General features: G+C 44.0%; 2 protein-coding genes across 4 annotated transcripts in view; both read left to right on the top strand.

Annotated features, from left to right (window-relative positions):
* Positions 1–19,613, top strand: part of ALDH1A3 (aldehyde dehydrogenase 1 family member A3) — a 31,428-nt gene extending 11,815 nt beyond the window's left edge. The window contains exons 6-13 of the mRNA XM_015873450.3: positions 2,177–2,305; positions 5,005–5,118; positions 8,312–8,414; positions 8,912–9,096; positions 12,949–13,113; positions 15,121–15,278; positions 16,430–16,504; positions 16,957–19,613. Of these exons, the coding sequence (XP_015728936.1) occupies positions 2,177–2,305; positions 5,005–5,118; positions 8,312–8,414; positions 8,912–9,096; positions 12,949–13,113; positions 15,121–15,278; positions 16,430–16,504; positions 16,957–17,029 (1,002 nt within the window). The 3' untranslated portion in view covers positions 17,030–19,613. The remainder of the gene's footprint in view (positions 1–2,176; positions 2,306–5,004; positions 5,119–8,311; positions 8,415–8,911; positions 9,097–12,948; positions 13,114–15,120; positions 15,279–16,429; positions 16,505–16,956) is intronic.
* Positions 19,614–20,789: 1,176 nt separating this feature from the next.
* The window catches only part of LRRK1 (leucine rich repeat kinase 1), a 61,200-nt gene continuing 58,139 nt past the window's right edge, over positions 20,790–23,850 (top strand). For 2 of the 3 annotated variants that reach the window (XM_015873416.3, XM_085515247.1), the window contains exons 1-2: positions 21,132–21,261; positions 23,355–23,560. In XM_015873416.3, coding sequence (XP_015728902.2) covers positions 23,494–23,560 — 67 coding nt within the window. In that variant the 5' untranslated portion in view covers positions 21,132–21,261; positions 23,355–23,493. Of the gene's footprint in view, positions 20,896–21,131; positions 21,262–23,354; positions 23,561–23,850 lie in introns of those variants that run through there. The other variant, XM_015873417.3, reaches the window with a different exon arrangement.

Genomic DNA, 23,850 nt, shown 5'->3' with positions numbered 1-23,850 from the left:
TTAAACAGACAACCAGAAAGACTTTACAGCTACATGGGAGACAGAGTTTGTTCCTGTCTGGTTGTAAAATGCTTTGAACATGGTATCCTACAGGCCGTGAGGCAAGCGGTGTTGTGCCAAGATTCTTTAGATACTTGGATCAGTGGAATCCATGGAATATTTTGACCCTTGGGATCAGGTTATAAGTGAGATGGGATAAAATGCATATGTGTTTTGGGATTTTCTGGACCGTGGGGATACCAAGTCTGGACCAATTCCCAAAGACATCTGGAGAAACTTTTCTTCAGCTGGACTGAGCTTGTAAACCTGCCAATAAGATGGTACAGTCTTTTTTGCCCTATGAGGGTTAGACAAGTTGGGAGACAGTTGTTACTGGTTACCAGGCATTTGGCTTAATGACATCTGCGCAGCTTTTCTGCTTGAACAGAAGTGTCTGCTTATAAGCAGCTAGAATCCATGACTTAATATCAAAACATCAGGTTTATCAACAGTTATCATCAGCGTCATAAGTTTAATTGATCATCAATTAAAAGATATTTTGCTGTTATACTTAAACCACCTTTGGCACTCAGAAGCGCTTTCAGAACTGATCACTTTAAAAGCCTGCACGTAGGATGCTTTGGAGGGCCACTGCAAGGGAAAATAGTGGGACTTCTAGGATTTCAGGTGGACCTCACACTAGCAATAAATACAATAATAAGACCAGATTTATCTCAAGTTATACACTGTTTGCAAAAAGCATCATTATGGTCAACAAAGCCATATCTGTCTCCAGTTTACTTAGAGCGAATCTTCTTCAATTTTTTTTTTAACAGTTTGATCACTAACATGAACAGTCAGTGGATGTGATTACTCCAACCTGATATAAAGGTTCTGTGAGTCTCCCTAGATCAGTTAACAATCATTTTTTACTGTGGCTTGACTATGCTTAAACAACCTTCTTAGTGAGGGCACTTTTTAGAAGGTGCATCATATGCATCATATGACTGAACTTTATTGCAGGGTGATATTGTCAGGCAGCCTTCATATCCATTTCTAACTGTTACTTTCACCATTCTGCAATAGGAAGATCTTGGTGGAGTTGTGTTGTGCTCTGAAAGTGTAGAAAAGTAGTGAAGATGCAGGTGGCCAAATATGAGAATTCAGGCCTTCAAGAGGGCTTAGGAGAAAAAGACAAATAGGTAAATCATAGACTGTGGCCATTGGAGAAATCACTGAAATGGAACAGGTCTGAAAAACGGGGAGAGGAAAGCTGAAGAACAGCACATCAATTGAAGTTCCACTTTATCTCAGGACTACTGGGTTAGAACAGAACTCATCTCTTGAAATCTAAACTGCTAATTCATTTCTAAGTGTGAATTTGTGGATTCCTGACATACTTGGCTTCTTTCTTGCTAGCTTGAGGCTTGACAAGAAGTCCCCTTACTGGCTTGCTTCCATCATCCCTGAAACAGTATTAATTATTTTTAATGAAGAAATCCTTTCTGTTGCCAAATGACCTTTACTGAGATTCAATGTGAGCTAGATTTTCCACTTCTTGCTTAGGCTCCAAGATCTGCAAATGCACATGACCATGAAACAGATTAGCACAGAGGAAGCTGATGTGGACTTGTTCCTGATTCCAAATAAGAAAACTAATTGGAAAGGAGTGTTTTACAGAATGAAGGGAGAATAAGAGCTGTCTTGGGCTTCCATGACTGAGCAACCCGCTGAAGTTTTCTAATTATAAACCTGAAAATGAATGGTAATATGTAACTTGTAACTCCTCAGGGATTAGAGAATACAGAAAACTGAGTTTCTTTCAATGAACAGCTTCAGTTCTCCCATATAAAGACTGTACAAAAGTGATGCATCAGAACACTACCTCCACCATGGTTTCTGTGAAAAGACAAAATCTTACGGAAGTGTGATCAGACTTCTGTGAACAATGAGGTCGCATCATGCAAAGATTTGTTTGACTTAGAGTTAACTTGAGGACTGCCAACAATATTGGGGATCTCAGTGGAGTAGAAGAAGATACACTCTGTAGTCCAAGGAAATGCAGTATTGTAAGCAAACACTTTTCTTTATGGCTATGCTCCCAGTTGCTGGTTTCTCCCTGAGCTGTCTGAAGGTGGGGGAAGTGCTGCATGGAAATGAGTAGGTGGCTGATCCGAATGACCTTGTGTTCTTGCAGTGGAACTTCCCATTGCTGATGCTGGTTTGGAAGATGGCACCGGCGCTGTGCTGTGGAAACACTTTGGTTATTAAGCCAGCTGAACAAACTCCTCTCACATCACTGTACATTGGTTCACTGATTAAGGAGGTAAGGAAATCTGAATAAGGCACCTAGATACTTTTCTTCTAAGACCATAAGAATTTGAATTGTCTGCGTAGGTTTGAAAGATGTTAAATATACAGTGAGATGTGAGAATGACCTGTATTCTGCCTCTTTTCCCAAAGGCCTTCCTGAGTTGCAGTGGCTGGATGGCAGGTAACAGAGTATAGAACTTTGTAGGCTTTCCTCCTTCTTTAGGGAGCTGCCGATGCTTTTATTTTTCTTCCTTGTCTTTTGCTTTCCCAAATGAGCAAAAGATTGCAGCTCAGTTTTATTAGGCAATGGGACAAAAAGGGTTATAATAGACAACAGTGAGTTTTTAAGTGAGATAATTCAACCACAGCAGAGTGAGTGCCATAAGAAACAATTCTTCATATTTCTGTGGCTTAAAGAACAATTTAGCTACATCTGGCCTTTAAAGCCAACTCCTGTAGTGACACAGAGGGAATACAATAAGCTAAGATTTCTAAGTGTTGTTTAGGTATTGTCATGTAGGACCCTGGGTGCCCTCAGATCTATGTATACTCCAGAGGTTGTGGGAGGTGCACAGTACCTTCCAGGTATTGTGGTTAATACATCCTCAGCCTCCTACAGTTAATTATGTGACTAGCTGTGAACAAAAACTAAAATGTTTGGAGGTATGCTTTTGCCTCTCAACTGGAAAAGTCTGTTTGTTGGACTTAGTCTAATGATGATTCTGTTTGTTCTTGGATAGACAAAACAGGAGGATATGTTAATAATTGACACCTAGAGCTTCTTTGTAAAGGAAGTATAAAAGCACTTCCACTTGAGTATCTCCTGCTGCTAATTGACTTGATACACAAGTTGAGCGAGCACTGGGTGCAGTTGTCATTACTTCTAGTAGCTCTGCCATGCAACTGATCTTTTGTATGTCATTCTGGCATACAGCTCTTCAAACACTTGTATGGTATTTGCCCACAGATGGCAGCTCTGTTCTGGTAAGATTCATACTTTGAGCTGAACTTCAAGCTGTCCATTTCTTGCAGTCATGCTTCAAGACGGAAGTATAATGAAGGCAGAATAATTTGATTTGAAGGTGCCCCTTTCTCCACCCAAAATCAGCTGAACTCTTTGCAGGTTTTTAGAAGAACAAGTTCAACTTCTAAAGATTACAAAAAAAGGATGCAGGTGATCTTCGTACACAAGCAAATCTACTTGTCCGGTTGAATGAAATAATATGAGGCCAATCAAAATATTTTGGCTTTCATTTTTGCAGAAAAACAGGAAAAAAAATTTAGCTCGGGGAGACCTGAACCAATTTTTTGCTTCCTTGTGGCTTTGCTGCTGACTCCAAACACACCATTACTTGCACAGTTTGACATTCAGTATTTCTTTCTGAAAACTCATTAGCCAAAATGTGAACTCTGTTGAACTGTCATTTATCATTATCACATGCGTAGGAGAATCAGATTGTCCTGATTTACAAAAAACAAACACCAAGAACTTAAATTTTAGCAAAGGAATTTCTTGTAAGGTAGTACATAAACAATTATTTCAGTTTTCTTCTGTATTAGGAAGGAGCAGCTTCATGTACTGAGATTTTATGTGGAAAGGGCAAAAGGAATGAAGCAGACGTTTGATATTCTGCCATTCCGCTGTTAGTAAATGCAGGGAAAACAGCCTTTGCAATCAGTGGAAGGGAAGGGCTGGCTGGGAAGGGCCAGCTTAGAAGAGCTTAATCCTTGCAACTATTATTTCAGGAAGTAAAGAACAGACCAGTAAGTCCCACACTTCTCCTTGTGCTAGAATTTCATCTGAAGTTTTACCATTTGTCTCTTTTGGCAAAATTACTATTTGGCTAATCTAGGCTGTAAATGTGGTGGAAACTGGCATAAGTCTGTTACCATCTGCTCTTGTATTCCTGTTTTATTAGCCCCATCATCTAGTGAGGTTTTACTGACTTCTTAATCCCTCTGGCCCCTCAAGAACCACAAATGTCAACCTTTGTTCAAAACAAACTTTCATTCAGTTACCCCTTGGCTCCATCTGCAAAGCAGTACCTGGGGACCAAGTTTGGCAAAAATACTTGCTCTCCTTTGATTCAACACTGGGACTCTTCCAAGAATTCTTACTGAGCCCTGGCATTTCCTAGGCATAGCTGTTATTTTCACCCACATCTATTCCAGCTGATAGAACACAGTCATGTTACTGGAAAGTCTGGAAAACACTGATGGATGTAGTTTGGGCTCTTTGTCTGCAACTTGCAGTTTTTAAGTGCTGCATGCACTTTGAAGTACTTTATCACTCACTAGTCATGTTAAAGACTTCTTGGTTTTTTGGTTGTTTTTTTTTTTTTGCATATCTTTTTCTTGTATATTAATAGGGAAATGTGTGTTTGTGCCTTTAAACTGATTTCAGTGAGGTTAGTAAATTCAGGTAGTGCTGTTCATTATTGAAGACTAAGGTGTTTTGCTCACTTATCTTCTGTGAGGCTACATAGATAAAGGAGTTTTGCACAGCCTTCCTAGAAGTGCTTCAGAAATGTTTACAAGGGGAAATGCTATAGAAATTACTGTGGTTGTTTTTAGGGTTGGTCCTTATCCATAAGAATACAGTGCAAGTAATTCAAGCGTACTAAGAACTGAACTGCAGCTCTTTGGAGTGTAGAGAGGCTTCAGAGTGCTCAGAATCCCTTTCTATAAAGCTGTTTTTAACCTCCATTTTAGGTGGGTTTCCCTCCAGGTGTGGTGAACATTGTACCAGGCTATGGCCCCACAGCTGGAGCAGCCATCTCTACCCATCAGAGCATTGATAAAATTGCTTTTACTGGATCAACAAAGGTAGGTGATGGATTACTCATAAAACACCTACTGTGCCTCTTTGTATTCTCTTCCAAGGCAGCAATTCATAATGTATAATACCAATGAAATATCAGCAGTTTCCAACACTATTTTCTATCATGTTCTCAGAAGTGTTCAGGATTTGTCTAGGTCAGGTCCATCTCTTTTTACTATCGGTTCCTGTGCCTGTTATAATCCCAGCTCTGTAAACTGGGTTTTTGCCAAACTGCCACATATCTATAAGATCTGTAATAGATGTTCTGACACAAGGTAAGACAGTCTACAGGAGAGGCTGGCAGTTACTTAACATCATGTCATTGACCTGGTGGAGCTTCTGGGCAAGTTTGCCTGCTAATCCTGCCCTGCATATGTATGTAGCTGGAAAACATGTCAGTCAGAGCCCTGAACAATTCTTCCTTGGCTTTAGTTACCTCTTAGGAGCTGGGACTTAAATAAAAACATGGCCCTGTGCCTACAGCTTCCTCCAGTGATGCGGATGGGATTAACATTTGAGTGTCTTTTGAGACCTACACAGTAAAGCACCTTTCTATTTGTTTTTTCCTGTAAACAGCTACAGCTGCCTTGCTTAGGAGGGGGGTGGCAGTGAGGCCTCTGAAATATTGGACACCTACAGACATCCTCTTCTGCCCCTGTGTAGGGGAATGGAATGCGTAGCTTGGCCTGGTCTATAGAACTGAGCTTCAGCTGTGACGTGTGTGAATTTGTCTCTAGTAATTGCTACTGCAAATTCTCAAAACAAAACAAAACAAAAAACAAACAAACAAGCAAACAAACAAACATGCTTATAAATGTTTTTCCACTCACTGTTCTAGATTTTTCTTACAGTGTTTGTACACACACCCTGAAGAAGGGGCAGCATGCTAAGAATGGAAGTGCTAATGCCTGTAGGTTCAGCTGAGGCAAGCATAGACTCTTATTTCCTTGAATAATATTATTCTTATGATCCCTTGATGACTTCATCCATTCTGATGCCTATAGTTGTAATTGCGTAGTGTAATCAAATTACTTAATTATTGCTATTTACCTTGAATGGAATTCTTGGCCAATAAAGGTAAATCACTAAACACACAAAAGCTATTGCATTTAACAACAGTACCATCTAGTGGCTTTGTCTACATACTAACTGCTCAACTTAACTCAAAAGAGGAGGTGTGTTAAGCTTCCGTTTCTGTATAGAAATAATAGGAACAAATGTGAACGCCATAAAGTAAAAGTTCACAATGAGCTTTTACTCTCTTGATAGTTGGCTTAATCTTAGAGCTTATCCAGATACATGAATCCCTCCAAATCCTAGATCATAAACTTTTAGCCTGGATTAGATGTTGGCTGTGTGAAAACAATAGAGCTTACAGACTCTTCCAGCCCACATGGATCTGTTTGGGTTTTTAATGAAAGAGGAGTATCCAGTGGATTAGGGGCAGAAGGAAAACCTCAGCTGCGGGAGCCTATGGGCAAAAAACTCCTATAGATGCTTTGCTTGTCTTTCTAATCCATAGGTGTGCAGGAAACACCAAGGGAGATAGATTCTTTGCTAATGTGTGTGTAATTTAGAAGTGTTTTCTTCCCCCTCCACCCATCTGTGAGTTCAGCTGCACCTCTGCAGTATTTGCAGCATAATGCTACTGTTTCTGAGCCAGGAAGTAAAGCTAATTCAAAATACATTTTGATTTAGTTTTTAAGCCCCAGCTTGGGCTCAGCGCCAGCCTGAAAATGCTGATGACAGACTAGACTCCATGAGAGTTTTCCCATCTAGATTTCTTCCTTTCCTTCAGTTTAACTTGCACCTCCCTGGCCAGCCTAGCTTGTAGTAATACTTCTTGGGAAGCTATGTTCATCTGCAGCATGTTGCATCGCTTTATTTCTCCTGTCTCTAGGGCTAGGCTACTGAGTGACTAGAACTGATCTGTACTGTTACATTCAGGACTCTCACTTGAGTTACAAAGGCAAACCATGAGAAATGCAGATTTAAAATTGCCAGCTAGCTGCCTCGTAGCAACACAGAATGGTTTAGGTTGGAGGGATCGTTAAAGGTCAACTTAGTTCCAGCCTTCCTGCCCTGGACAGGGTTGCCAACCACTAGATCAGGCTGCTCAGTATTCCATCCAACCTGGCTTCAAATGCCTCCAGGAATGGCACATCCACAGCCTCTCTGTGCAGCCTGTTCCAGTGCCTCACTTCCTTCAGGGCAAAAAATTTCTTTGTAATGTCAAAGGCCACAGTGAGGTCTCCTCTCATTGAGTCTTCTCTTCTCCAAGCTGAACAAGCCCGGCTCCCAGCCTTTCTTCATGTGAGAGCTATTTCAGCCCTTTAATCATCCTAGTGGCTCTCCTCTGGACCTTCTCCAACAGCTTCTCACATTGTTCCTGTACTGGGTGCCTCAGGTTTGGATGCAGTACTCAAAATGGGGCATTACAAGGGCAGAGTAGAGGGGGCCAATCCTCTCCCTCTCTCTGCTGGCCACCCCTCTGTTGATATAGCCCAGGATACTGTTGGCTTTCTGGGCTGTAAACTCACATTACTTGCTCGTGTCCAGCTTTTTGTCCACCAGGACTCCCCCAGTCCTTCTCTGCGAGGCTGCTCTCATTGCTCTCATTTCTTCTCCCAGTCTCTAGTGATATCTGTGATTGCCTTGACTAAAGTGAAGCTCCTTGCACTTGGCCTTGTTCAACCTCATTGAATTTTCATGTACCCAGTTTTTAAGCCTATCCAGGTCTCTCTGAATGGCATCTTTTCCTTCTTTTGTGTCAACTACACCACTCAGTTTCATGTCATCACATGCTTTCCTTGCTCACAGCTGCACTTCAGGGCAACAACATTATTAGGCAGAAATGATATATAAACCTTAGAGCCCCAGTGAGTGCCAGTGTTGCTCACTAGCTTGTGTTGAGTGACAAATGCCTTGTACTGCAGCTGTAGGTAGCAGGTAACTTCAGAATGCAGTTCCTGTAGGTCTCCCATGTAGCCCATCATTTCAGATCTGCCATTCATTCCAGGGCTGGTCTTTATCCAGCTTATAACAGTAGTAGAAAACAAATCGTTTAGGAATACTAGCACTGACTACTGTCTGCTTCAGCTGCCTGCTAGGCTCTTTGGTCATTTTTGGCACCATGCTTCTCACATTTACGCTGTTAGGGGAAACTGCCCATGTCCTTTCTTTGTCTCAATGATGCAGGTTGGAAAACTGATCAAGGAAGCTGCTTCTAAGAGCAACCTGAAAAGGGTGACATTAGAGCTTGGAGGAAAAAACCCCTGCATCGTGTGTGCAGATGCAGACTGTAAGTACTGGCTGCTGTGTTCATTTGCTGTAAGAGACAATGTGATGCTCTGTTTGCCTCTGCTGTCCTTTGGTAGTTAGCAGGGCTGCTGTGTGCCACTACCTTCACCCCAAAGCCTGGAGAAAACCCCTGCTTTCTGAACATCAGTGCTGAAATAAGTCTTTGGGAACTTGCATTGTATCTAGGAATCTGCATCTGAATTCCCAATGTGGACAGAAACTGGCTAATGCCCTCAATGACTCCTTAAGGAAGAAGATATCTGTGGCTGTGGCAAACTGGACTATGAGATAAAAGACAAGGGAGGGAGGGGAAATAATCAGAGAGCTGGTTTGAAGCCAGTGTGAGCCCCTGTGAATGCCTTCAATGGGTGTGGATCATTGTCAGCATTTTTTGAGAAGGCTTTCAAAAGAGAAAGGGGACAAAAAGCAAGTCTGAGAACACTGAAAGGCTGAAAATGTGCGTGTGGTAACGCTTTTCCCTCCTGGGCTGTGTTGCAGTGGACTTGGCAGTGGAATGTGCCCACCAAGGTGTGTTCTTCAATCAAGGACAGTGCTGCACAGCTGCCTCACGAGTGTTTGTGGAAGAGCAGATATACCCGGAGTTTGTCAAGCGCAGTGTGGAGTACGCGAAGAAGAGACTTGTGGGAGACCCCTTTGATGCCAGAACTGAGCAAGGGCCCCAGGTAACTGTGTGCCTGAGAGCAGTTGTTTGGTTTTTTTGGTTGTTTTTGTTTAATATTCCTTCTGTAAATATTATGCATGTGAAATATGGTTCCAGCAGAAGCCTGTAAGGGTGAGTAATGTACTGTGGATTTATTTTTCTCTGTATTTTAAATATCAATCAATCAAAACAGTTGAAATGTTATGTTGTAATTTTTTTTTTAAACACAAATGTGTTTAATTCACTTCTTATCCAGCATTATGGAAGGGGTTGCCTCCCTGGTACTGTAATACAAAGCATGTTGCAGTGAGGACCAGCAATGCACAGATGGGTGCAGCTGCAGAAACAACCATTTCAGCTACTTGGCTGTGTTTGGCTATGCTGGTGATGACAAGTAGTTAAAACCCAGAGACTCCTGACTCCCCGCTTTCCATATCCTCCTCTGCCTTGCTTCTGATCCTTTGGAGAAGTTTCAGCTGAATTAGCAGAAAGAACTATGCCAAGCTGATGTTGCAAACAGTTTTGTCAGTGCTGCCAGAGCCTTCATCTTATTTCTTCCTTCCAAGGCAATCCAAGTTGAAGTCAAGATCTCTGGAGGAGGATGATCCTTGAGTCAGATCTTCTGCAGGGCCACTGTTTGTTTCCAAAAATAAAGGGAGAATCCCAGAAAGCTATAGCCCAGGCATCATGCTTGTAGTATGACACAGATTTTCTTCTTTGATGCTTTATGGGATCCCTCAGAGAAGGGATGGCTGGGGGGATATCTGCCATCCCTTGCCTGGATCTCTGTGCACATTCACACATGATCCATGCATGGGAGAACTTAAATGTGTGTCCTCTTGAAAGGGCAATAAAATGATGTACATCTCTAGGTCATGCTGAGTCTGCATCTTTCCCTGTAACTGGTCTAGAAAGAGATTTCAAATTGCTCAGCACTCTCGGGAAAATAATCCCATGTTGGAATTTGCTTCAGGAGAGATGAGCTGATCCTCAAACAGATTCAGCATGCTGTGAACTTCCTGTAAGAGCTCTCAGCTTTTTAGACTTGTTAGATTTATATAATGTCATCCTAAGACTTACCCAGCTTTTGGTAGCAGTTATTGGCTGCTTATTTCAGCTCATCTATGCCCTTGGTGCTTGCCAGGCTGGCAGAGCACAACTCTGCTGTCACTACTATATACAGAGCTATAATTAAGGGTAGCAGTAAGCACAGAGATTCTGCCCAGGTTGTAAATGTGGTCCATATATCCTCTTCTCCTTTTAGCTTATCTGTTACCCTCGTAGCTACCAGAGATATGTACACACACACACTTGAAATTTTCTGTGTGCAGTCCAAGATGGGAAAGTGTTAAGAAAGTGGAAGGAAACTGTTAAACTCAAAGCTTTCATGTGGCTCTGGTGCAAAGAAACAACCACTTCCTCTGCAGTTATGGTTGCTTTCCCCTTTATGATGTAATGCACAGAAATTCAAGCAGAAAAAACATAATACAGTGTCACAAGGGCTTAAAATATTTCTGAAGGCAGCAGAGATTCACACCTGCCCACAAGCTACTGTTGAACTGTAAAGTTTCCAGACTTCTCTGTACGTACAGTAACCTGCTGTGCTGGGAGGATGGGGATTATTTTAAACTGATGGAGAAGGGAAGATTCACCAGGAGAAGAAAACGTCTTTCTTCATCTTTCTCTTCATCTCCCTGCTTTAGGGCTCAGCTGCCTCAGGTCCAGGTCATTGTTTTACTGTCCTTCTATGGGACAGCTTACACAGTGTTACCAATACCATGCAGGAGCTGCTGTGTAGACCTCTTTCTGGGATGATTGCTGGCTTATATGCTAGCTAGGTGGATGAGTTGGAGCCTGACCATAGGCTGTGGTTTTGGTAGCCTGTGGTCCTTTTGGTCCTTCACCAGTTCCAGGTACTTTTAGCCAGACAACAGGACCAGGAACTTTGATACAGAGTTCAGATTGTGTGAAATAGGAGACCCTGTGAACTGTGTCATAGGAAATAATAAAGTAAATCTGCACAAATGACAACTTAGTTAACCAGGGCATTTACAAAATTGTGAACAGCAGAGTGCATTATATAAGACTAAGGTCCTAGTGGACCAAAGCAGGGATTATATCAAAATGAGGCTAGGCTGGCTTTGCTGCTGTAAAACCTGAGGTCTGTGAAGCATGGTCTGCGGGAAGAAAATAAGCACACAAACTGCTGTGTGGCATTTGCTAGCCAGAAATTATTCAGCCCAAGCCCAGGCCCTTAAGACAGTGAATTCTTTTCTTAGATCATATATTAGAATTAGACCATATATATTAGAATTAAAGCATGAAAGTAGAACACTTAAGTGGAAAGGGTCTGTCAGTCTATTGAACACAGTTGTGGGGTTATTCTATATGATTACAGATACTGGGCTTGGGAAAGGAGAATCTGCTTCTCAGTTTTGGCTTGAATGAAACAAGACTTGAAGATCTGGGGGTTCTCAGCATTATAGTGATCTTTAAAAGCCTTTTCTTTTGAATGGGTTGGACAAAAAATAGAATTTGCTCTATCAGATCATGTGTTTTTAATAGAAGGCAATCCTGAAACCATAAATAATAGTAGAGTGTGGGACAGAATTTAAACAAGCTTTGCAAGCTCTAGTTACAATGACAAACAGTTCCACCCTTGCATGTCATTTTTACAAATGTTTTCTTTCCCCAATGTCTTTTAATCTAACTATAGTTTGCCTTGCAACCAGTTACAGCTGTATAAATATCCTTGTTTTGTTTTCTGTGATGTGAAGTGGATGAACTGGATTGGTCTGGATCACAGACATGCCAGGATGGAAAGCAGTTGCAGATATTTCCAAATTATTTACATTTGGCAACTAAGCAACCAGACAAATAGACAATACGCATGACACCTGCCAAACTGACTGTGACACCCCGTGTCCTACGCGAGGGCACAAATTGCCTCATGCAGTGGCATGCATCAAGTGTTTTCTTGGGTAGCGCCTTAACACATGAGGGAACGTGGGCTCTCGGTACAAGCAGCCCACAGTGCATGTGATATGCACATCTGTGTGACAGGAGATGTACTGTTTTCTGTTTTCGCTGTACCAGAAGTGCCCCAAGGACACCCTCCTGAAGCTTTGATATTTGTCTAAAAGCATGAAAACTTGGATTGCGTGTGGCCAGGATTAACAAGAGGCAGGATATAGTCTGTAATCTGGAGGAGTCAAATGTGAAATGCTCCGTGTAAACAGTCCCAACTGGCAACTGGCCCTGCCAAAATTAAAACAGATGTCTAGGGAGGAGCACTGAACCAGTACAAGCATTTGGTGATAACTGGCATTCAGAATAACCTCCCAGGCTGCCAGGCAACCATGAGCCAGTGGCAGAGTCTTGTATTTAATTAACCGCCATGGATTTGTTGGTTTTTGTGTTAGTTTTATGGTTTTTTAACATCTTCATAAGTATTTTCCCATCTGCAGCCTGCTGTAATAAGGCATAGCGTTGCTTAATTACGTATCTTTGCATAGCCACATCCATTTGTTTGAAAACTGGCTATACTGTTCTATGATTCTATACCTCTAGCGCAGTGTTCCATGCTGAGCGTGGTCAGAAGTGCTATGGGCTCTTGCACATCTTCCCAGCGTGTGACCTTTGTGCTTATGAAGCGATGTCTCCTGCAAGTTCAGAGAACCAGAAGATGCTGCGGTGTTAGTGGTCTTTGAGATCCTTGAAAGATGATTCTGTTTTTAAAAACAGAGTGCAACTGCACCACACTGAAGCCATCCCAGTAGCAGGGATCTTTGTGGCTTTTCATACAGGGGATCATGAAGAACTGGCACAGTAATAATGAAGTCACTACTGCCTGCTTTCTTTTTGTGTCTGACAGATTGACCAAAAACAGTTTGATAAGATCCTGGAGCTGATAGAAAGTGGGAAGAAAGAAGGTGCTAAGCTGGAGTGCGGTGGTCTTGCCATTGAAGACAGAGGCCTGTTTATAAAACCCACTGTGTTTTCAGAGGTCACTGACAACATGCGTATCGCCAAAGAAGAGGTACAGTACATGTCATTTGAACCTTTACATGCATTTTCTCCTGCGAGTGGGAAGATGGATGTAGAAAAGATGTATGGACACAGTTTGAAGTGAAAAACTGAAAGGAGAATAGAAATCTCACGTATCACCTAACACAGTACCATAAAAACAGTAAAATCTGTACTCTGCTAATGGAGTATCTGCAAGGTGAGCTTCAACCTGGGGTGGTACAGAGCTGAGGGGATGTGAGAGGAGGAAAAGGGCAGTGCAGGCAAAAACACTGTCAAAATATTTTAGCAGCATTTTGTCTTTTTGCACAATTAATGGGGACTCTGCTTGTCAGCCATTTCTGATGTACTCCTGCTTTTCCTTGTTTTATTGCCTTTCCCCAAAGGAAAACAATAGCCTTGTGAGTGTACTCACTCTGCAATAACAAATCCATGGTGGGTAACACTACCCTAAAGCTTTCAGATCTCATTTCCAGACCACTTGATGTAACAGAATATAAGCAATGCCTCACCTAGATACAGCTGCTATGAATGGTGGTGTTAGCTGTTTCTGACAATCTGTGACTTTAAAGCTCAGTAAAAATAACTGAGATGGTGTTAGGCTGGAGCAATTCTGCATTATCTTTGCCCCATAGTTTGAAAGGTCGCCTGAAGATGGATAGACTCTGCTACTCTGTACAGACTGTGCTGTGTGCTCTTCTGCACCTCCTGCTGAGTGGACTTGAAATTGCTCAGCTCTGTTACAGGCTGATCCCGAGCAACAGAGAATGCAATGGGTGTCCTTGCTCCACTGCTTCATAAAAAGGAGCTGCTTTGTTGTAGGAAAGTGGAACAAGAACTCCAGAACATGCAGCTGGTGAGGAGGGAGGGAAGAACCCTGCTACATTGCCGCTGAAAACCGTTTTTCAATTAGTGTTAGCATCTGAAATAATCTCAGGTTCACTTCCCATGGTGAAATCCTTTGGGACTATTTTTTTTTTCCAATTTGAAAATACGATTGAAGCCAGCAAAATGCAGATCTGACAGTCTGACTTCCATTATTCATATGCAGAAAAAAATTGAGCAAGCTGCATGTAATTAGATCCTGTGCTATTCCTTTGAAATGTAGTTAATTTACTTTTCATCATGTTCCCCAGTGGAAAATAAGTTGGTGCTGAAGTCCAATTGGCCCTCCAAGGAACCAGGGGAAGATATCAGTCAGTCTGGGCATGAGTTGCATTCTAAAAATAGAAAGAAAAGCTGAAAATCCCATGACAGGCCTTTTTGTAATGAACTGACTCCAAATCCCAAGCTGTGATTCATGAGGCTTATCCAGTTTCATTCATATGTGGTTTAGTTGCAAATACATGTTTTTCACCTAGGAACAAGGCTCCCGTCTGACACCTGGATCCTCCAAAATAAAAGAAAATACTTAGGAACACTTGTATGTGCCTAAAGGCCAGGCACATTCCTGGACTGACCCTCAATCTGGCACAAGTGAGACTTTCTCTCACCTTTGGTGGAAGATTATTGTATTGCAAGGCTATGCCAGCCAGAATGGTGCCTACCTTCAGTACTGTGCTTGATGGTGGACTCCATCCCAGAGCTGGGAAGTATAGTTTGTGCTGGCAGCTTTTATACCGACAACTTGTGATGCCAAGTTGCTGGTCAGACACATCCTTCAGAAATGCACTGCGTGCAAATTAACTGCATACACTGGCAAAAGGGAAGTTAAAGAAAACCTGCAGTGCTTGGAACACACTTTTTGACTTTTTGAAACTTGTCCAGATCTAACCCTGTTTATTTTGATTTTTGTAGCTCGTCTGTTAGTTGTGGCTTTTAGCATTTATTAACTACCACATCACTGTATTTTCTTTGTATTACGTTTAATTAGTAGTTGTTAAGAGGGTCTTCTAGTGAATTTTTGAAGGCTGTGAAATGTATATAATGTTTCAGTTATATTATCCAAACAGAGCTTCTGTTTGCTTCAAAATTACCATGAGTAGAAAAAGTTTTCTTATACTGATGTTTAATTGTGCAGATTTTTGGGCCAGTTCAACCTATTATGAAGTTCAAGAGTATAGAAGAGGTCATAAGAAGAGCCAACAATACCGAGTACGGACTCACAGCTGCAGTGTTCACAAAGAATCTGGACAGAGCATTAACATTAGCTTCTGCCTTGCAGTCGGGAACCGTCTGGTAAGCAGGATGGAATACGAGTTTAACCTGGTGTTTTGTTTGCTGGGAATGAAGAGGGCTGAACAATTTGGAAACCTGTGCAAGTGCTGGAGATCACATTCATGGGTCTCTTTAATTGTTGATATTTTGCTCGAAAGCAATGTCCAGTTATCGGAGTAAAAGGGTGAGGACCATACTGTCTGGCATGAAATAGTGTGTTTCTCAATTCAGTCACTGTAGTTCTTCACTTCTGGGTAACTCAGAAAATGAAGATGTTTTACCAAGTTCCACCAGATGTGATGACTTCCAAAACCATGTATGTAGGAAATAAAAGCAGCTCATGATCTTAAGGCAATATCAGAAGGGGTCTTGCACAAGTCAGTACGGGCAGTAGATGGCATCATACCACAGTCAGAAAGATAAGTAAGGGTTTTTGCTTACAACATTTCTTATATTGGAACAATTTTAAAGATGAAGGAATTTGTGCCAGAAGAATCTTCCTCTTTGAAAAATACATTAAAAGGAAGATGTAGAGCTTTGTAGGACACATGTATACATGAAGGTGCAGTCCTACAGCACCAAGCCATGCCTGGCTCTCTTTAGTCATTTCATCTCACCGAGTTTCTGTATCTGCATTAGCTCTTTCTATGCAGTGCCTACCTGAACTGGGTAGAAGAACTTCTGCTTTGCTACAAGACAAATGTCTAATGCAAGCTAACTTTTTCTCTGTACCTGGAAGTGGATGGTGGGCATTTAGACAGCTTTTGTAATAAGTGTGTTTATTCTAGAATCAAAGAATGGCCTGTGTAGGAAGGAGCCTTATGGATCATCTAGTTCCTACACCAAGTTGGAATTAAATTAGGAGCTAGGCTGGGCTTTCAGTTACCTTTAAGCACAACTCTCAACAAGCATAAAATCCAGCTCAAGCATGAATGTCTGGGCCATTAGAGGTTAAGAAGTTGAGACATGAGGCAAGCTCAGAGCACCACTCAAATGTCTTCTGTTTCTGCAGCACAATGAGATTTTACTGCTAAAATCTGATTTCTCAAGTAAATGAACTGTATGAAGAGAAAACTGACCGACTTCAGCCTTGTTTTCTTTATAACATTGCTGTTGTCATCACCTTGCTTCTCCTCGGTGCTGTCTTTTTACAATGGTTGTTTTCATTGTAGGATCAACTGTTACAATGCTCTGTATGCACAGGCTCCTTTTGGTGGCTTTAAAATGTCAGGAAATGGCAGAGAACTGTAAGTTTTGTGCATTATTTTGTTTACTTGTGAATTGTAAATGCAGTAATGATTGTGACTTGGTGATAATGTTGAGTTTTCTTGTAAACTTACACTTGCAGCATGCAGTGCAGATTGGTGTGGTTATTTCTTCTATGACTTATCAGAATAGCATTTAGTTTTCACTAGTTTGAGAGTAATAAGATGTCATCTTGTGAGTTACTGTGGCCAGAAGCATTCAAAGCTTCTTCTGTGACAGTGAAGTTATGTGCATGTGAATGTATGTCATGACTATTAGACACAGTGAGCCAAAATGATATCTTGTGTGAGTGCACATCTGATTTTAGTGGCCTACAGCAGCATCTACAGCAGCTGTTGATATGTGTCTGTGATGCACTTGTGTAGAAAACTCTTAAGGAACTGCATATTAATGTGCTACAATTGCTTGTCCCTTTCTCTCTCTTCTTTTCCAGTGGTGAATATGCTTTGGCAGAATATACTGAAGTGAAAACAGTCACCATTAAACTGTCCCAGAAGAGTCCATGAAAACAGGAGGCCTAAAAATGCTGACATTCTGAATGTGACACACTGGGGACGTGTTCAGAGCAAGTGGGAGGGGAGGGGTAGGAAAGAAAATGGAAATGCCTAACTTTATTCCTCTAGAATCACTGAATCTACTGGACTCCATTTTGTCAACTGGCTCTCTGAAAACTGATCTAACTGACCCTACTGGCAGCACAGCACACACTTGTGCTGTACAAGTCCCTGGCTTAACACTCGTCTGCTACCTGTGCCTGAAACACTCATCAGTCACAGTGTTAGCAGGACATCTGCTTTCAAACTGTACCCCTAAAGGACCTGAACATCAATGGCATGTTAAAGAGACTTCTGGTACCATTAGCAATTAGTTGACTGTTAAACTTCTTTGGATGCACTTGGGTTTCACTTGGTATAAATGGACTTGTGTGGTAGGACTAATACAACTGACGCTGATGGAGTTTGTGTGAAGACTGCAGCTGGAGTTTTAATTGGGAGTGCAAGCTTTCATGGAAGGATCTGTAAAGAAATGTTTGAAAGAGCTATCTTGGTCTCTCTAATTATACATGCATCTTCCACTCTGGTGATATTCCAGCCCTGAATGAAATTGATGGGAGTTTCTTAGAGGACTCCTTTGGGGCCAGCATGTCACCTGACAGAGTTAGACTTTAAAGTGTCCTTTGAACCTGATGTTTTGGTGTGCACACATCGTACATGCTGTAAATGCAAACTTGCTAGCTCTTCTGGCTCTGACTGAGTCACAGTTGTATCTCATACCTTCACTATAGCACTTTTTGCAAGAGGATTTTGCACTGTACTTACCATGATGATACAAAGTTGAATTCTAAACATGTAGCGTGGTAGATACCCTATGGAAAACACCCCATGCCACTCCTTCTGCTCTGGGAGAGGGAGCAGGAGAGCTGCATGAGGCTGCCCTCCTCTCTCTTTCACAGCAACTGTGTGAACATCTCTTCATTTTTTTGAGCCAGAGCTATCATTGTGAGAGTAAAACAAGTTCTTCTCACTGCTTCTTTATCCCTTGTGAATGTAGCTTAAAATGGATTACTGGAAGTACAGTATAAAAAGGCAGGTGCTCCTAAGCCCGTACCGAATGTTAAGCATGTAGGTGTACAAATGAGTTAGCCTGGAATAAGCTGTGGCTGGACTTAAACGTGTCAGCACTTTGCAGTAAGTGCTGTCATAAGCTGCCATGAATTGTCTGTCGCTTACAGTTGTGTAATCATGCACTTCCTTGTATAGCACCAATGGAGTGGCTGTCACACCAAGTTCATGCCTTAGAATCTCCTGCAGTCATTTCTTTGCATGCCCAGATGTTGCTTACTACAAGGTCAATGAAAATCCGCCTGCTGTCCTCAGTTCCTGGCTTCATTACTTTCCTGATTGTGTACTGGAGAACCACTTGCAAACATACAAGAAGCTCCATGCCTACAAGAGCTGCAAGTAAGCAGGATTTTGTAGAGTCAACTGGTTAGGAAGGTCGTCTGATCTGGTTAGGCTCATCCTTTGACAGCAAAGTGATGCAGGTTCCTCATGGAACACTGACAGTTCTCCATAGAGCGCTGCTGACTGCTGTTGCTTGGAGTTTTCTGGATGTTAGGGCTTGCAGCAGAAAGGTCTAACTTCTGTTCTGTGACACCAGCAAGATCTTAACCAGTAAGTTCTGTGATCAGAGAGGTAGCTGTCAGTAACGAGTTCAATTGCATGAGTGGATGTTTTTTGGAAGGAAGGTGGGCGATGGTGAGTGAAGGGGAAAGTCTGTGTGAGCCTAAACTTCCTTATTAGTTTGCACTTCAATACTGCTTGATAACTTAAGCAACATACCTCCACCAGCTGTGTACATCCGAGTGCCTGTCCTCCCACGGTGCTGTGAGACGGGCACATCTCCCCATCCAACAAAGGAAATGCCCTCCCTTACCCCACGAAAGGCCAAATGGGAACACTGTACATAAGCTCCTATTTTTGTAATACACTTCAAGCTCAAACGTCTTCTCAGACAAACATTTTACTTTTGCCTACCGGATGGTTTGCTGGGGCTGCATTGGGGCAGGATGGAGGTAAGGCAAACAGTAAAAGGCTGGTTATCCTGATGTATCTCTGTACTCACTTTTGATTAACCACGGTCAATACTGAAATCATCAGAAGTTCATACAATCCTACTATTCTGGCTTTATATGTATAATATATATTTCAACTTCTTTTTGTTTTGTCGTTCCCCATATCAAGTTTTATAAAAGTCAGTGTATCTCTTATTGTATAAATCAGGGTTTGGCTCTACACACTGAATTTTCTAAGTTATATAACAGTAGACACTAACTTTAAAGCAACCCCTCTGAGGGTATATATCCTTTCATTGCACAGTAAGGCTTTCATCAAATACTACTTTATATTAAAAAAACAAAAACACAAAAACCCAACAAAACTATATTTATAAATTAGGATACAGTTAATCTAATGTATTTTTATAGCCAAGGGTACATGAAAATGCTATGTTTAAACTTCTTGTATATATTTTAGACTATGGGTATCTTTTTTGTCATAGTTCCTAATAAATGTTGAACTTTGTGAAATAGTTTCTGTGTGCTGCATATCGATGTGGCTCCAAGGAAGGAATGGGAATGGGAAACTTCTATTGCCTGCACACTGGATGGGGTTAAGGCTTCATGCAGACCATGCTGCCAGACGGGGCTTTGTGAAACCCTCTTAGACACAGCCACTGTTGTACGACTGCCCCATGATGAGACATTCCTGTCTTATCTCCTTTATCTGCAGAGGAGACAGAGCAAGAACATAGCACCGTTTTTAACGCTCTTTGCATAGAATGGCCTGGGTAGAACAGGACCTTAAAGATCATGTAGTTCCAACCCCTCTGCCACAGGCAGGGTCACCAACCACTGAACCAGGTGAGAAGAGATACAAACAGCCACCACCTCCCCACACACACACAGCCAAATCCCATCCATTTTCCACTGAGCATCACTCAGGAGCTCTGCAGCCGAACGTGAGAAGGGAGAAGCACAGAGATACAGAGGGACAGAGTGATGTAAGCAATGGAGTTATGAGCAAAGTCAGGAGGAAGAGCAGGATGAGATTTGGAAAAGGAAAAAAAAAAGATGAAGAAATTCGTGCTAAGGGAAATTGTGGCCTCTCTCAAAACAAAATGTGATTTGAGATTTTATTCTTATTCCAAACAATGGTGCCAAAAACAAAGTGTAAGTAAGGCCTGTCTAAGAGCCAGAGCGAGAGGCATAAAAGGCAGCAGACACGATAGAAAGTGCAGAGTGTGTCCAACAGGTGGCTGCAGCCAGATGCAGATTAACGGCCGTCTGAACAACCTTTAAAGCACCTGTGAGGATCCAGCTTCTCTGTGACTCCGTAATCACAGCGAGAAAAGCGCTGCAGAACAAACCTGAGGCAGCAGCAGCTACGGGTGTGGCTTTTTCCATCCTCAAGAGCCCCATCTCTTGATTTAAGTCCAGGGAACGACCTGTGTCGTTGAAGGGAGCGTTATGGATAACATAAGTCACGCTGAAACGCGTTCCCTTCACAAGGTCCGTGGGGTGGGGATGTACAGCCGTATATCGGTACGGGGCGCTGCGGTGGGCAGGGATGCGCGCACCGCTCGTGTTGGCTGCGGCCCGACGGGAGGCAGGGGGCGATGCTGCTGTGTTTATCCGGAGAGGAGCAGCTCCGGGATCCGGAGAAGGAGCAGCCTTCAGAAAACAGAGCTCGGCTTGGGCCGGGCTTCAGGGCACGGATCCGAGCAGCGAAGCACCCGCGCGGCTGAGAGATGGCGGTGCGGCCCTTGTGCCGTCCAATGTGTGCCGGAAAAGAACGCGCAAAACTAAAGCGGTGTAAGCACGAGTAGGGCGAACCGAGGGAGAGGGCGGACACCGAATGATGGACGTGGGGGGAACGAGCCCGGCACAGGGGCAGCCCCGCGGTCCCCGGTGCGCCCCACGGCGGGGAAGGGCGCTGAGAGGCGCTGCCGACCGGACCGCCCCGAGCAGCCGCCGGGGTTCCGGGCGAGACGCGGCTCCGACCGCGCCCTGACCGCGGCTCCCGGGCGGGCCCAGCCGGGGCCGGTGGTGGAGGAGGCGCCGCGCGGCTGCCCCGCTCCTTTTCCTTTCTTCCTCCCTCCGCCTCCCCCGCCGCACAGCCAGGCGGGCGGCCGGAGGAGGAGGTGGCCCCGGAGAGGCGGCAGCCCCGGGACGCAGGAGGTAACAGCTGCCCGTGGCACAGCGCAACCCCGGCTGCGGGGCGGGTGGAAGCGGTGGGGATGGGGGGGGGGGGCTTAAAATGCGGAGAGAAGCGGGGAACGAGCTTCAGGAAGAAAGTTGGGAGCGAAGTTGCGGAGCGAGAGGGGGCGGCGGGCGCTGCGTGTGCTCGGAGAGGGGGGCGGCAGACGGGAGCTGGCTGGGATCGATGGTCCCGTTTCCTGCTCAGTCGGACGCACGAAGCGCCTTCGCTTCTCCCTTTCCGTCGTGCTTTTCCCGTGGTTGTTCCCTGCGGGGCTGCACCGTAGCAAAACGCGGTGACGGCGTCCCAGGAGAGAGGCTGGGAATACATGTGATGGCATTGCAGCCCTCCCCCGGCTGTGCGCTCTCGTGCTCTTTCTCCTGCGGAGCTCAGTGGATCCACACGGCACCGGTTTTCCGGGAGTTCTCCCTCCCTACATCAAATCCAGACGCGGTATTTGCACGTGTTACAGCTGGGCACGTCTTGGTTAAGGTAGAAGCGCTGTGGGGGTGTTTTTAATAGACACAGAGGCCCTGAAATACGGAAATACAGCGGTGCACTGACAGCTCAACACTCGCTGCCATAGCTGCAGCTAAAGGGAACTGATGATTGAAATTGTGCTATTGCTTTTCCTTTTGCTGTATATGAAGAGCATATATTCACAGCCCCCAAGTGAAAGTTTCCTTTCTCAACCCCTTCCAGGCGCTGGGGCTGCATTCTGATGAATGGAGGCCGTGATGCAGGGCTGTGTCTGCACACCTGTGTCCATTTGGAGTTAGGGCTGTAAGATGGTTCAGCTGTGGGGTGGGTGTGCAGGTGCCTCCATGCAGCCCTTCCCTCTTTTCTTGTGATCACCCAAATCAATTTTCCCATCTTTGAGAAGCTCCCAAGCACCAAACTGCAGTATGTGGCTTCGCCCATTGCCCAGCTCTGAGCTGTGCATCCCACTGCCAGGCACCACAAAATAGGGATCAGCAGAAGCTGAGTTTTGCCATAAGTGCACCTAAAACTCAAACCCTTGCCTGGAAACAGCTGATGAAGCATTCAGTGAGGTCTTTTTTTTAACACTTGGTTTGTGGTTAAAGTGCTGTGTGTGCAGTGAGGAAGGAGCGGGCAGCTTTAGGGTGGTGGTGGTGGATCAGTGACCCCATCCCCAGCTCAGGAAGCCACCCGCACACCTGGGCCCTGCTTACCAAACCAGGAGGTGCGTCATGTATTTTGTTCAGTCAGAGCTTCTGGTCCAAACTCGGCACGGCACAGCAGACGTGAGAAAATCTAATAGGGATCTAATAGGTGAGAAAGGTTGCTGTGTTGAATCTGTGAAGTGTTTGCAGACTGAAACTGAAAGCAGAAAATGAAGGAGCGCTGGTGTCAGCTGGGCACCGACTGCAAAGTCAGCCTTTAATCTCTATGGAAGAGGTGTGGAAAGGAAGAAAATGTTACAGGCGTGTAGACTGGAAGAGGTGAGAAGGTAGAAATGCCCTGGAAGGCACCTGAGCCATATGCAGCCAGCCGGCATGAGAGCTCCTAAGCTTGGTTTGCGTGCAGGATGCACTTCAAGAAGCTGTTTTGAGAGCACTGGACTTCACTAAAAGAAGAGGGCAGAGAAGCTGTTGTGTCTCTCTGAGCCCTCTTCTTTCTATAGAGGATTCTCAGTGTCCACATCAGCGTTTTCCAGCTTCTCACACCAGAGCTGCAGTCATTGTGGGTGGGAAAGGTTCTGAGGTTGCCTTTAGGATTTTTCCAGCTGCGTTTCATTGTTTCAGCCCTCTGCCTTCACAGGGAATGTGGGGCTGCAACTGTGACCCTTTGCCCACCCCATATATCCTCCACCCAGACACAGCTGCTTTGGTGGAGGAAAACTGGGAGCAGCAGAGGAGACGTTGTTTGTTTCCCATCTTAATTCATGCTACGCTCTTAATGAAGCTATTATGAAAATCATTGCGTTCACATTTGTGTAGTGTATTTCTTCAAAGCAGCATGTTCTCAGCCGTGTTGGAGTGCATGGGGATACACTGCTTGCAATATCAATACCGGAATGATTTAATTTGTTTTGCTGTTGATTTCCAATCAGGGTAAACGATGCTCCGTCAGGACGGCGTTTGGTAGCGGCCGCTCTGCCCTGCATTTAGCTGACGTTCAGCTTTGACCACGCTCAGTCGGAGGCGCTGCAGAAAGTTTGTTCTGTTGGATCCTCACCACTGAGACCCAGAATGTACTGGTGCGTGGGGACGGAGGAATCCGCTGTTTCCAGAGAGAGCAACATGGAGCCACAGAACGGTAATGGGGCGACTTGCTTCTCTACCTGCACAGATGGGGAGTGGGAGGATTGAGGGTTGAAAATGACCATGAGAATCATTTGGTTTCAATCCCCCTGATATGTGTAGGGTTGCCATCCACCAGGCCAGGCTGCCCAGAGAACTCGAGTCGCAATGAGTGTTGGGTGTATGATAGATCCATCAGTGCACTGAGCCTTATTGGAAGGGCTTGATGATTAGAGCCATGTGAGAAAGGCTGCAGTTCAGAGCAAGGAGTTTCACTCACAAGAAGAGCGATGTTGGGTTGTTTGT

This window comes from Coturnix japonica, chromosome 14, assembly GCF_054131305.1.
Source record: "Coturnix japonica strain WE chromosome 14, WE-NBRP24, whole genome shotgun sequence".
Taxonomy (NCBI): domain Eukaryota; kingdom Metazoa; phylum Chordata; class Aves; order Galliformes; family Phasianidae; genus Coturnix; species Coturnix japonica.
This window is presented reverse-complemented; position numbering and strand designations above follow the sequence as displayed.